The sequence below is a fragment of the Eschrichtius robustus genome, chromosome 18 (genome assembly GCF_028021215.1).
Source record: "Eschrichtius robustus isolate mEscRob2 chromosome 18, mEscRob2.pri, whole genome shotgun sequence".
In the NCBI taxonomy this organism is placed as follows: Eukaryota; Metazoa; Chordata; class Mammalia; order Artiodactyla; family Eschrichtiidae; genus Eschrichtius; species Eschrichtius robustus.
The window spans coordinates 1,008,186-1,023,281 of NC_090841.1; the positions used below are offsets into that span (position 1 = coordinate 1,008,186).

General features: G+C 38.4%; 1 protein-coding gene across 3 annotated transcripts in view; it reads right to left on the reverse strand.

The window, feature by feature from the left end:
• ZMYM5 (zinc finger MYM-type containing 5) overlaps positions 1–15,096 on the reverse strand; it is a 78,665-nt gene that overhangs the window by 11,397 nt on the left and 52,172 nt on the right. For 2 of the 3 annotated variants that reach the window (XM_068526859.1, XM_068526860.1), the window contains exons 6-10: positions 14,075–14,561; positions 13,743–13,836; positions 3,235–3,520; positions 2,376–2,538; positions 858–1,070 (exon numbers count right to left, since the gene is read on the reverse strand). In XM_068526859.1, coding sequence (XP_068382960.1) covers positions 858–1,070; positions 2,376–2,538; positions 3,235–3,520; positions 13,743–13,836; positions 14,075–14,561 — 1,243 coding nt within the window. Of the gene's footprint in view, positions 1–857; positions 1,071–2,375; positions 2,539–3,234; positions 3,521–9,234; positions 9,350–13,742; positions 13,837–14,074; positions 14,562–15,096 lie in introns of those variants that run through there. The other variant, XM_068526861.1, reaches the window with a different exon arrangement.

Consider the following 15,096-nt stretch of genomic DNA (forward strand, 5'->3'; position numbering starts at 1 on the left):
TACTGAACCTGCGCGTCTGGAGCCTGTGCTCTGCAACAAAAGAGGCCCACGCACCGCAATGAAGAGTGGCCCCCGCTTGCCACAACTAGAGAAAGCCCTCGCACAGAAACGAAGACCCAACACAGCCATAAATTAAAAAAAAAAAAATACTGCTGCAATAAACATCCTTAGAAATATTCCCTTATAAAAAAAAAAAAAACCACAATGAGATAATCATTTTATACCCACTAGAATAGATAAAATCAAAACAGACAACACCAAATTTTGTTGAGACTACAGAGTAATTGGAACTATCAAGTTGTCAGTGGGAGTGCAAAATGGTAGAGAAAAGAATTACTTATTGTAACGTCTGCAAAACATAAAGACTTAAAACAAGCTTACTTACAACAATCAATTAATTTTAATATTCATTTGAGAGTAATACTCAATGAGAGATTGACAGAAATGGAACCATATGAGATTCTAAGATAAATCTGCTTAACGTAAGCTAACAAGGGAGAAGTTACTGCAAACTTGATCATTTAAAACTCATTAAGGGGCTTCCCTGGTGGCACAGTGGTTGACAATCTGCCTGCTAATGCAGGGGACACGGGTTCGAGCGCTGGTCTGGGAAGATCCCACATGCCGCGGAGCAACTAGGCCCATGAGCCACAACTACTGAACCTGCGCGTCTGGAGCCTGTGCTCCGCAATAAGAGAGGCCGCGACAGTGAGAGGCCCGCGCACCGTGATGAAGAGTGGCCCCCGCTTGCCACAACTAGAGAAAGCCCTAGCACAGAAACAAAGACCCAACATAGTAATCAATCAATCAATCAATAAACAAATCTTTAAAAAAAAAACTCATTAAAAAAGAATTACCTGTTTATATTCGTTAGCACACCTTTGGCAGCAAAATCTCATCTGCTGACCTTCAATGACGAGGAGATTGTTTCCAGCACCTTTGCTGGGCAGGTACTCCCCACACTGCTCACAGCAATTCATCACTAGACCATTGGCCAACCTGTACTTGTTAAAGCACTGGTTACTGCACAGTTTATGTGTTACATTGTTAACGCTGACTTCATGCCGAATCTAAAAACAAAAACCAATTTATTAAATAAATGAACTGGATTAGCACCATAAATGAGATACCTAGTTTTTTCAACAGAAATAAAGAACCTTTAGTAATTTCTCAGTGGAAGAAACATTCAGGTAAAAGACTTAAAAAAAGCACATTTCACTATTCTTTCATTTTCATCTTTGATTTCTTTGTAAAATTGTGCTTTGATCTTATAAAAGGAAAAATAAGATTCATAGAACAAAAAGCAACAAAATCAGACATTTAAGAATTACAGGGGCTTCCCTGGTGGTGCAGTGGTTGAGAATCCGCCTGCCAATGCAGGGCACATGGGTTCGAGCCCTGGTCCAGGAAGATCCCACATGCTGTGGAGCAACTGAGACCTTGCACCACAACTATTGAGCTTGCGCTCCAGAGCCTGCGGGCCACAACTACTGAGCCCGCGTGCTGCAATTACTGAAGCCCTCGTGCCTAGAGCCCCTGCTCTGCAACAAGAGAAGCCACCACAATGAGAAGCCTGTGCACCGCAACGAAGAGTAGCCCCCACTTGCCACAACTAGAGAAAGCCCGCATGCAGCAACGAAGACCCAACACAGCCAGAAACAAATTAAAAAAATAAATTTATTAAAAAAAAATTACAGGAAATGAATTGGTTATCAGGTTTTGATATGACCTGCTTAAAAATAAGTGGATTGGGAATTTGTAGGTATTATAAACTTCACTGCCCTAGAAAACTGGGGTAGGGGGTGGGCGAAGGGAACCAGTATCACCCACATTCAGGATGGAGTCTGTGTATACCTAAGTTCTTGCTTTGCTCAGCTCTATGGTAGCTGAGATAAAATTGTGTCTGGGATTTACACGGCTTCAGGGTAATCCAGACCAAATTCAGTCACCAAGGACCATGTTAAGTGGTGACTCCCTGGATGCCTGGGAAGATGGCAATACCGCCTAAGAAATGTGAAGTGACCTACATACTTTCACTCCACCTGTTCTACGTGTTCTTGTAGGACTGGTTGTTTCCTTCATGTCCTGAACCTACATTTTCATTTAGTGTGGCTAATAAGAACGAAATCCACCATAAAACTATTGCTCTCTTTATGAGTACATTCAGTTCCACAGAAATGGATGATTACCCCCCATACTATGGGATGGGACATTTGTTATGAGACAATTCTAACATATGCTTATTCTTCCCTTCAACTTCACTGAGTCGATTCAAGACTCATCCATTAGGCCGATGGCAGAACATATAATAGCACCTAAAAGTTACAATTATCGCTGCTAACCTAGATTATAACTTAAGATATAAAATCACAGACCTCTGTTAGTTTACTGCAGACTGTACATCTTGATTTATTCAGAACTCTTTTTCGAAGATTCTGGTTATCTTCATAGGGAGACGAAGATGTACTACAAAATTTTTGGAAGGATTCACTTGACTCCCCTTGAAGAACAAGAGTAGCCTTTTTTGCAGGTGCACCTCTGAAACACAAGGGATAGACACAATTTAAGAACACTGCATTCTTTTTTTCTGGCCATGCTGAGTGGCTCAGTTCCCCCACCAGGGACTGAACCCGGGCCACGGCAGTGAAAGCCTGGAATCTTAATCACTAGGCCATCAGGGAACTCCCTAAGAACACTGCATTTTAATAAAAGTCAAATATATATGAACAGTAATTGACATTTTTCATTTTCTCATGATTTAATCCTAAGAATCAATTATAATTTTTGGATCTAGAAAAATCCACATTTTGGTTTAACTGCTAAGAGTTCCTAAATAATATGGAAAGATATTCAGAGATAAAAATATTCTGTTGTCACAGATTATGACCTTTAGAACCTTGCCACAGGTTATGACTTCTAGAAGCATTCAAAAAGGGTGTTAGCAACCGGGTAGAACCAAGGTAGAGGATGGGGAAGGTGGTGAGGCAAAGGCAGTGGTGGGATAGGGTTGATTTATTTCTATACCTAAACTCTATTTTCCTGCCAAGAGTAAGTATAATACAAATGACCCACAGCTCTGACATATGCTAGGATAACTCAAGCTACATAAACTTGAAGAAACTTGTGCATCAATTCTATCCATGAATCTTCTCCAACTCTCTAAGTACATTCAGGACACAAATTCATACTGCCAGTATCCAATCATATGGAACCATATTGAAAGGTACAGCTTACTTTTTACATGTCACATTGCGTTTCTTTGGAGTACGCTTATGAGAGAAGGAAGAGAGGCAGGTGGTAGAACAGAAGAGGTGAGCTGATCCTTTTCGCTGATACGCTGTCTGTCCCTTCTGTAAAGGCTTTTTGCAGTTTGCACAAGTGATTTTAGCTGGTTTAGTGGGTTGCTGTTGGGCAGAAGGCTGGAAGATCTGTTTAGGAAGCGAGCCCACTGGTGATAAAGAATCCACCCCTGGCTGTTTCTGATTACGGGGAAAGGATGCTGACTGGGAGATCCAAGAATCTTAAAAAGAAAACACATAAGAAGTCATGGAACAGTTAAAAACTCCCATCAGAAAAATATTTAAAATTTTCATTTTGCACAAGTCTAAGAGAAGAGTGAGGAAGCCTTGCTGTACAACCCCAGGGGGACTCTCCCCTTTGTACTCTAAGTGAATGATGCTCTATTGTGCCAACACTGGAAATGGCGGCCCCGGAATTGTGCAATGCGGTATCCAGCATCTCTAAGTCAGACCCTCTGTGCTAGAGATTGTACAAGCAATTTAAACTAGGTACTGGTATTCTCAGCTACAAATCACAATGATACCCAACCTATCAGCGTTATGAAGACTAAATGAGAGGGACTTCCCTGGAGGTCCAGTGGTTAGGACTCTGCGCTTTCACTGCCATGGCCCAGGTTCAATCCCTGGTCGGGGAACTAAGATCCCACAAGCCGTGCAGCAGGGAAAAAAAAAAAACAAAACTACATGAGATAATGCATGTAGTAAAGCATTATGTTCTGCACACAGGGTACTTCCTAAGGTACTTTTTCTTTTCTAAGAGAAAAGTATTAACACATTATAAAATAAAGCGAATATACAAATATAAAGATTATAATCTGGTATATGATACCCATTTTCATAACAGCTTCACACCTAACATTTTTTTTTTAATTATTATTTATTTATTTATTTTTGGCTGTGTTGGGTCTTCGTTTCTGTGCAAGGGCTTTCTCCAGTTGCGGCAAGCGGGGGCCACTCCTCATCGCGGTGCGCGGGCCTCTCACCATCGTGCCCTCTCCTGTTACGGAGCACAGGCTCCAGACGCGCAGGCTCAGCAGTTGTGGCTCACGGGCCCAGCCGCTCCGCGGCATGTGGGACCCTCCCAGACCAGGGCTCGAACCCGTGTCCCCTGCATCGGCAGGCAGACTCTCAACCACTGCGCCACCAGGGAAGCCCAACACACCTAACATTTTATTATGAAAAATTTAAAGCATATAAAGCTGAAAGAATTTTACTGTGAAAAATATGTCCATCATATAGATTCTATACTATTTTACTTTTTGCTTTATCATGTTTTCTATTTATTCACCCCGCTAAATAATCTATCTCCTCTATGTATTTCAAGTAATTTGTAGATATTAGTGCACTTCCCTCCAAAATACTTCCAAGTACATGTAATTTAGACATAGCATTTTAAGGCAACTCTGTCTACAATTACCTGCCAGCCTTCTAGACTATTTCCCAGGCATTAGTGTAGGTGGTGGATTACGCAGGAGACCCAGCTTTCCTACCTTCACACGGGACTCCATCGTATATTACTGTTAGCTTCAAAATGGTACAATATTATGTACAGGTAATAGTGCCTCTCAAACCTTAACATGCATAGCACGATCACTTGGGAATCTTGTTTAAACAGAGATTCTAAATCAGTTAAGTCTAGGGAGGGGCCTGAGATTCTGCATTTCTAACTACCTCTTGAGTAATGGTGAAGCTTTGAGAAACAAGGCCGAAGAGTACTGAATTATTGTCATCTCTCTTCAAAAATAGTTTTTGTTGTTAGGTAAAGGTCTATGGCCCCTCCACCTATTATAGCTCTAAACACCTCTCATAATACTACCAACACTAACAACTCTGTTTTCACTTCTAAATTCCTACCCACTGCTGCTTCTAATTTTGTCCTTTTCCAGATATTTTTATCTTAACAGGCAAAAACAAAACAGAACAAGTAACCAAAGGAATTCTTTCACTCCGCAGGAAGATACGCTGTCAAATATGAAGTATATTCCATACAGTTTTGTTTTTTATTTTGGCCACGTCACGCAGCTTGTGGGATCTTAGTTCTCTGACCAGGGATTGACCCTGGCCCCTCAGCAGTGAAAGTGTGAAGTCCTAACCACTGGACCACCAGGGAATTCTCTGGGCTTTTTAATTTTGTACACTTACCTATACTTAAAGGGGACAGAGTTATATATAATTATGTAAAGTGAGACATCAACTATACTGCTCAATAGATTCTGCAGTTTTTTTTCACTTTAGCACTGATGCATACATAAATAAAGCAAATGTTTTCTTTGTTTATACTGCAACTATTTAATTTCTCCTAATTTCAAAGTTTCTTATTTCATCAAATTCTTATTTTATTTATCATGTTAGTGTCTACAGGCTAAATAAAACAGGGTCCCCAACCCCTGGGCCTGGGACCAGTAGCAGTCCAAACGAGCACAGCTTCACCTGCCACCCCCCATCCCCCCATCGCTCGCATCACCTCCTGGACCATCCCCCACCCCCCACCGTCCGTGGAAAAACTGTCTTCCACGAAACCAGTCCCTGGCGCCAAAAAGATTGGGGACCGCTAAAATAAAAGGTCTCTCAACCAAATTCTTCCATGCTCTATCCCCAGAATAAATTTTAAGAGAAGGGGCCCAGAAGGATTTAATCCAAATCCCTCCTTATATACAAGGAAAATTAAGGCCTAGAAGCTAGAGGTGATTTGCCCAGAATTCCAGTAAGCACCAGATCCACCATTTGAGTTTTCGATATTCTTTTTTATTTTATTTATTTATTTACTTATTTTTTGGCTGCATCAGGTCCTAGTTGCGGCGTGTGGGCTCTCTAGTTGCGGCGCGCAGGCTCCAGAGCCCGCAGGCTCAGTTGCCCCATGGCATGTGGGATCTTAGTTCCCCGACCTGGGATCAAAGAGGCGCCTCCTGCAATGTGAGACAGATTCTCAACCACTGGACCACCAGGGAAGTCCCAAGTTTTAGAGATTCTTGACTTCTTCCTGCATCTAAACTCCTCTGCCTAAAGAACAACCTTTTAGTATTTCTTTAGAGTTGGTCTGGGTCTGCTAGTGAAGTTACTTCAGTGTCTCAGTGGGGTTTTTAGTTGTTAAAGAGTAACACATACACATGAAGTTTATAATCTTAAGTGCGCAGCTCAATGACTGTCTTCACAATGAATATGTACTTCTATGACCACCACCCAGATAAACACACAGAAAACTTCCAGGATCCTCATGTCTTTTCCACTCAGTCTCTCCCCTCCTTTCCCACAAGCCATCCCTATCCTCACTTTAAAGATAAGTTTTGCCTTATTTTTAACTTCGCATATGAAATCACGTAGTATGTACCCTCGTCTCAACATCTCATCTGTTTCATTCACACTGAAGGTAGTTGTTCATCTGTTTCCATTGTTGAGTATTCCATTGTGTGGCTGATACTATTTATCACTCTACTGCTGATGGACATTTGGATTGCTTCCAATTTTTTTTTGGTGGGGGGACATCAAAGGTTTATTGGGTAGGGGCTATTGGGTTTATTGCCCACAGCAAAAGTTCCTGGAGCAACACCCCACTGTGTATGACAGACAGGAGGCAGGACATGGGAGCAGTCTTTGCTACTCAGGGGAGAAGGAGGCTACCATCTACAGGCGGATGATTGCTTCCAATTTTTGACTATGATTTCTCTACATGTCTCTTAATGGTCTCTTGGATATTTATCCTGCTCAGAATTTGTAAAGGTTCTCGAATTCAAGGGTTGATGTTTTTCTCCATTTTAGAAAATCCTCAGTTACATCTCTTCTGCCTCATTTCTTTCTTCCTCTTTCTGGGACATTAATTACATGTCCTTTTCATCAAATGTCCTAAGTCTCTTACATTCTTTTCTGTATTTCCCCCCTTTTGGTTCTGACTCTGTCTAGATAATACTCTGATACATATTCCAGTTCATTCACACTCTCTTCAGCTGTGCCAAACCTGCAATCAAAATGTAGGCTGTCTGATACTCCTAGTACCTGCACCCCTTGTGCGTTCACTTCTATTGTCTGCTTTTTCTCTTATTTCATTATATGGCCTGCCTCCTCATATCCCTAGTAGTTTTACATGAAAAACTGAAAAAAAAAAAAAAAAAATTGACAATCTGGATTATGTTAGCATCCCCAATCCAAAGGTCGATGTATATATTTTTTAAATCAGTGTCCTTCTTTGTGGGCCCCTGTGAGTCTGTTGAAAGTTCCCCTTAGATTCTTAGCAGCCTTTTCTGGAACTGAACACATACCCATTAGAGAAAAGCAACCCCAAGTAAGAGATAACTCCTCTGAGGCTCCTTCTCAGATATGAGAAACCTCATTTTTTCAGTGTATTTGTAGCTCTGTGATGCTTTCGATATTTTATACGTTTTGTCTCCCTCCCCCCCATTATTCTCTGCAGGAGGGACAGGAGTTACCTATCGATTATTAGTCTAAAGTCTATTATTATCATAAGCAGAACTTCCTAGAATCAGTATCATGGCCAGAAATGTTTATAATCCAACAAAAATACAACACAGATGCAAAAACAATTTCTAAGTCTCAGTATTTTCTTTGATGAAATTTTGCTGTTTACATAAACATACATGATGGCTGAAGAACTTTCACTGAAATGCAGTCTACCCTAAAGGTTAATGAAAAGATTAAATGACTCAAAGGTCCATTCTAATGGACACGATCTTACTTTCGTAAGATATTACACAGTTTTATTTGTACTTTATGCAGAACCATAATTTTATAGGATAAAATTTGAACCCTTAAGCCCTAGATTCAAATATAACTCAACTCCAGAAATCCTCATCTTGCTCTTATTTTTTTTCTTTTTTCTGTGCTGGAAAACCTTCATTCTGTAGAAGTGGGAAGCACACAGCAACTAAAGTAAGACACTCTGGGGGAGCTCTGACTCTAAATAATAACAACAATTACAATAGTAATACAATGGTCACCATCTTACTCTGTAAGTCTTCTGGTAAAATTGGTTAATTTTACAAAAGCTGACAGCAAGCAAAAACAAAATTTAGGGTTAATACTAAAATTAGACAGCTTTCACTATGCTACATCCAACTTAAACAAAGAGTGAAAAGAGCAACGACAAGAAGACAGTCCTTTTTGACAAGTGACTCCACCTTTCAGAAAGCTTCAGACACATCTTCACCATCACTCTTTACCTGACAAATCTGTAGACCCTCTTTTTAGAATTCTGGACCAAATGGTATTATTTAAAGTATAGGGCTTCCTTGGTGGCGCAGAGGTTAAGAATCCGCCTGCCAATGCAGGGGACATGGGTTCAAGCCCTGGTCTGGGAAGATCTCACATGCCGTGGAGCAACTAAGCCCGTGCGCCACAACTACTGAGCCTGAGCTCTAGAGCCTGCGAGCCACAACTACTGAATCCCATGTGCCTAGAGCCCGTGCTCCACAACAAGAGAAGCCACGGCAATGAGAAGCCAGCGCACAACAACGAAGACCCAACTCAGCCATAAATAAATAAATAAATTTATTTTTAAAAAATAATAATAAAATAAATAAAGGATATAGTTCTGTAACTTTTCCCCCCCGAAACAGAACTTTAGAGAACCCAGGAACACTGTAAATTCATCCATACTTCATAGATAACAGAAATTCATTGCCACAGCACAAACAAAATAGTTTAAATGTAGTTAAGAATGTCTTCAAATATATGAATGAATGTCAGGGGAGTCCTTTAACGCTTCTTGTCTGTTACTTTTTAAAATCATTGATACCTCATGGCATGAAAAAATTATCACTGTAATATAAAATACAGTTTTGAATTAATGAGATAAAGGGATGACAAGAATAAAAATACATCCAAGAGTAGTCAAAACTACTATCAAACAACTTTTGCTAGTCTCAATTATGTCCACAATTTGAGTGAAGTAACAGTATAGCATCTAACTACAGTATGCTTTTTTACAGTTAAGTATCAGTCTATGTGCTATGCTTTTAAATTGAAAAGCATGTTATTGATCCACTTCACCATTCAATACACAACTTCAATTTACTCCAGAAGGTGAAAAACGGTCAAGGCTGAAACATAAAAGAAATACATGGCAAGCCTTCTGGTTTTAACTTCACTTACATACATAAGATGTAATTTATGCTTGCAAAAATATACATGTAAAATTTAGGAAATAATTACAAAACAAAAAATAAGAGTGAAAGAAACAAATCAATTACATTGCAATAAAAAACTTTAAAAAGAAGAGTGAAAGAAACAGATCCAAAAGAATGATTTTCAATGGACATTATTTCAAGTCTTCAACATCATCTTCAACTGCTTTTAAGCTAAACACATCATTCAATATAGAAATCACAATTTTTTAATATTATTTCTCAGGTTTCACTCAATCAATAAACAAAAGATGTACATAGTAATACGTAGATGACAAACATGAATGAACAAATTCATAAAAAGTCTGCAAAAGTATTTTTAAAAGTTCAATGATATATATACATTAAGAGGATATCACCTCTAAATGATCAGTTTAGCAAACATTAATAATACTCCTACCCCTGAGGAGAGCTTACAATATTATAACAACAACAACAAACATAATTTTTTGTTGAGGACCATTCTGTATTAACCATGAAAAGCTTTAAAAATACGTTGACATTTGACTTAGCAATTTCACCTACAGAAACTTTTCACTAGAAAATGTGTGACAAACTTAGAGATATTCATGAGAAACCTGTTTATAACTGCAAAGACTAGACACAAGCTATTAAATAAATTATGAACGTAAAAAGCTTATTATATTTGACATAAGCGAATACCCTAAATGATGAAATGTCAAATGCTCCCCCTCCACCCCAAGTCAAGAACAAGACAACAGAAGGCGCTTTCACTGCTGAGTGCTTGGGGTTCAATCCCTGGTTAGGGAACTAAGATCTTGCAAGCCGCGAGGCATGGCCAACGAAACAAAGAACAAGACAAGACTTTACACTCTGATCACTTCTATTCAACATTACATAAGAAATAAAAGGGGATCTGCCAGGCCAAACTATTTCCATAATAAAACTAAGATTATTTGCCTTTTTCATTGTGTTGGCATCTGCACTAATGGTGCAGAAGCAATGATGGGTAAAACTGCTGGCAGTGGAACCAAACTGTACTAGTAAAATTTTCTTCACTATCAGGCACTTGCACAAAAGAAAGAAAAAGTAGCACCTGTACTTCTGCTGTTCTTCCAACAACAACTGGTCAACACAATTCTGATGCTAACCACCTGGAGACAGCACCAGCCCCCATTCTGAAGGCACAGTCCACAGCAAGACTGCCCTCACTTTACACGCCACCTGGACTTCTGGCCAACTGGCTGTAAATCTGGGAGGTTCCTAAGGCCCCTTCAGATTTGATAATTTGATAGAAAGATTCAGAGAACTCAGGAAAGCTCTATACTTATGATCAGTTTTATTTAAAGGATACAAATCAGGACCAGCCAAATGAAGAGACATATGGGGTGAGGAAGGGTCCCAATGCCAGAGCTTCTGTGCCCTCTCTCTGAGGAAGCGGGTAGCGTCACCCACCCGGCACAGCTGAGTTTTTACTGGGTTTCATTGTGTGGGTGTGACTGGTGGGATTATTCGCTGCATGTGACTGGACTCAATCCCAGCCTCTCTCTCCTCCATGGAGGCTGGGCTGGCTCAAAGGCCCAACACTCAAATCACACGGTTGGTCTTTCCAGTGACCCTGAGCCTTAATCATTAGTTATTAGGAATCTGGTAAATTTCAAGGATTTATTCTCTCTCCCAAGAACCAGGGACAAAGGCCAGTGAAATTATTTATTATGCAACAGAAGTCCTTGGTGAAAAGGTAAAAATTAGTATCAATTTTACTAAATTTCAGCCTCTGACTACATCTTAATACTCTGTATGATGAACAGGGAAGCATCCAGAAGCCACTTCTGTTTCATACCGAAGAACAATGAGAAAGAGTGGAAAAGCACTTGTAAAACTGTTGCATTGCAAGCTGAACTAGCCTTAAAGGAACGACAAAACAAATTGGTTATTGACATTTTCTTAAAATAAGCCTTTCACTTCAAAAAAATAACAGTATTTGTTGCCGATGAGAAAATATGAGCTTTCGAGTGAAAATCAGAATCTTTGAAAACCTGCATCCACCACTGCTAGCGTGACAGCTTTCTAAGGTGTCAACATTTAGAAGACCTAGGTAACTCAGTGAATCAACACTTTCCAAATAACCAAAGCACAATGCTACCAAATCATACAAAGGTAAAATTCATTCAAAGATAAATGAATTTTAATGTAATAAAGTATGAAAAGTTCATTATATAGTTTCAGATTCCACACTGTAAGAACTTTTAAGAAACTACCACTTATCAAGTTTTGGAGCTGTGTCAAAAGGAAAAGGAAAAAACTATCCATAATTAACTAAAAAGGCTACTAAAATATTGCTCCATTCTACAACCACATATGTACATGAGGCCAGATTTTCTTCTTATACTTCAAACAAAAGAAAATATTGCAACACATTCAATGTAGAAATAGATTTGAGGAGCTAGATATACCTTGCTGTCTTCTATTAAGCCAGACTTCAAAAAGATTTGTGTAACTGTAATACATCACTGTTCACTAAATTTCTTTAGTGAAAGTAGTTATCTTTCATCAAAAATATGTCACATAATAATTATTGTTAAATGAATAAATACCTTTTAAATTTAAGTTTTAATTTCTAATATGATAACAGATTAAAAACAAAACAAAAAACTTTGGGATCCTCAATCATTTACAAGAGTGAAACTGAGACCAAAAAGTTTGAGAACAACTGTCCTATAGAAATAATAAACAATATAAACAAAGACATTTAGTGTGTGGAGTTTCAATAGTAAAAAATGAAAAGCCATATAAATGCTTAAAAAGTAGAGGAATAAATATCTCAGACAAAGGAATATTTTATACCCACTGAAACTTCTATTTTTAAAATGACATAACATACTAAAATTTAGATTAAATAAATCAAGAGAACACAAAACTAAATACAGTATGCTCTAAATTCTATTTTTAGAACCACAGAGGCAAAAGACTGAAAGCAAACAAACCAAAATTTTAAGTTGTCAGTCACTTCTACTTAGTGAGGTAGGTGACAGATACTATTTTCTTATTTCTAACTATGATTTCCTTCAAATGTTCTGTAATATTCTCATAACCAGAGAAAAAGATTAATTAAAAAAAATTTTTTAAGAAAAAAAATACTAGCATTCCATTAAAACAAGTGATTCGGTTCTTAGCTCTAATTACTTTCCAGTCCTTTCCTAAAATTCTAAGTTGGTTGATAGCTAAAAGCACTAAAATGACCCAAAACAAACAAACACCAAAAAAAAAAAAAAAAACCCGAAAAAACAAACAGCACACCAAGTCATGAAAAATCCGCAAAAAAGATTTGCTAAATTTTAAATAACTTTCATTATATTTTACCAGAACACAACTGGCCTCATAAGAGTCTTAAGAATACAGATCTCTTGATTTGGGACTTTCCTGGCGGTCCAGTGGTTAAGACTCAGTGCTTCCACTGCAGGGGTTCAATCCCTGGTCAGCGAACTAAGATCCTGCATGCCGCGTGGTGCGGCCAAAAAATAGGGGAAAAAAACAAATCTCTGATTTAAAGGTAAGAGAGGTTTCCAAATTTAAAATGAAGCAACTAATAAAATGCTGATTTAAAACCAAAAATCAGAGACAAGCAGTCTAAAGGTAAACACGTGAAAAACAAAAATTGAAAGGTCAGGTTATGTAATTACAAATTAAATAAAATTTAATTGTTATGTAATATTACTTTAATCCTTTAGTTCACTATCCATCTTTTTATTCTATGACTTTTACATTAAAATAAAGATGCTAGTAAACAAAGATGGAGGTAGTAGTTATGGGAGTTTTCAATTAAAACACTTCACAGGGCTTCCCTGGTGGCGCAGTGGTTGAGAATCTGCCTGCCAATGCAGGGGACACGGGTTCGAGCCCTGGTCTGGGAAGATCCCACATGCCGCGGAGCAACTAGGCCCGTGAGCCACAATTACTGAGCCTGCGCGTCTGGAGCCTGTGCTCCGCAACAAGAGAGGCCGCGATAATGAGAGGCCGGCGCACCGCGATGAAGAGTGGCCCCCACTTGCCGCAACTAGAGAAAGCCCTCGCACAGAAACGAAGACCCAACACAGCCATAAATAAATAAATAAATAGATAAATAAACCCAAAGTTAAAAAAAAAAAAAACACTTCACATATAAATCACCTTGGGTAAAATAGAGTAGACTGCACAGTTTTATTTAGCAAAAAATTCTATTTTAATACGAAAGTTAACAAAAAATATTTCACATATAGAATAAAATAGATATAGGTACTAAAAGTAACAGCCAAAAGATTATTTACTTAGGGTGGAAAGAAAATATTTAGCATCACTTACTGCTTACCAGGACTATGATGAGCTGTAAATCCTCCGTTCTGAAATACGTCTCCTGCCACATTCATTCTACCAGGATTAAAAGGTCCTACTGCAGTCTTGGTCTGTGAAGTTAAAGACGGGGTGTATGTTTGCATATTAACACCAAAGTTACTCGACTGCAGTCCGTTAGCGACATCTCCCAAGCTGGTATTCTATAGTGATGTTATATTTGTAATCATTAAGTTCGTATCTCGCCCATCATTCAGAGCTTAATACCTGTTTCTAAGGTTGTAACATTAGTAATATGAATTTCAGAGTCGATTCTGTAGTGATAACACCATTACCCATTCCAGCATTTACCTTACTTCTTGAAAGACTGGAAGTGGAGAAATCCAAATCTTTGGTTCTGTTTTTACTTCCAGGAAGTGCCCATTCAATAAAACTAGAAGAAATTGTCTTTTCCCTTCTATTTGTTTCCATGTCCTCTTCATCATCAATGACAATTGTCTCACTTATACTTCCCTTCTGAGAAGCCAAATCTCTTGAGGAAGGAAGAATTATGGAATAATTTCCTTGTAGCTTTTCATTTCTTGATGCAGCAAATATAAAATTTCTTTGATCAGCTATTACTGGAGCAGAACTTGAAGGAGGTTGTATAGATTCAATAAATACAACATCATCATCATCCTCCGCTGACGAGTTTCTAGATCTATTAACTAAAGGACTAGCTGGGTCACCAAATGCTACGTCCATGAAACTAGCTGCCATGGCTTTACTCCCTAATAAAACAGGAGTCTGTTCAGTCAAGTCTAATCCTCCCACTGAACATTTATCTATGCCAAAGAACCTATAACAGAGAGAGAAAAGAAAAAAAAGTTCTAGTATACTATGATCATTGCATTTTATTGCAATTAAATAGCACAAGTGAAATTTTAAATTACTTTATGTGATTTTATCTAAGTCATTCCTTGAAAGAGAAAATTGTTCAAAATAATTCCATCAATTACCAATAACTCAGGGTCCAAATACAATCACTATACTAAATATACTTTTATCTACTGAAATGACTATGATACTGTCCAAACTCTATTTCCCTAGGGTCTTCTGTCATTGCTTTTCAAATTCTCTGCTTCCAACATTAAACGTTTCTGAATCTTTATTTTTTTGTCCTTGTTGAGGAATCACCAGACACTATGCTATAGGTTTTTTATACAAAATTCTGAAAAACCCATGATGTAGATATAATTTAATTCATTTTACAGATCAGGAAACGAATCTGGGTAAGGCCAAATAGGACTCAAAACCCAGGGCTCCAAATTCTTAGCCACTTTGTGTTTTATTCAGCAAACACCTCTGTGTACCTACTATGCACTAGAGAATGA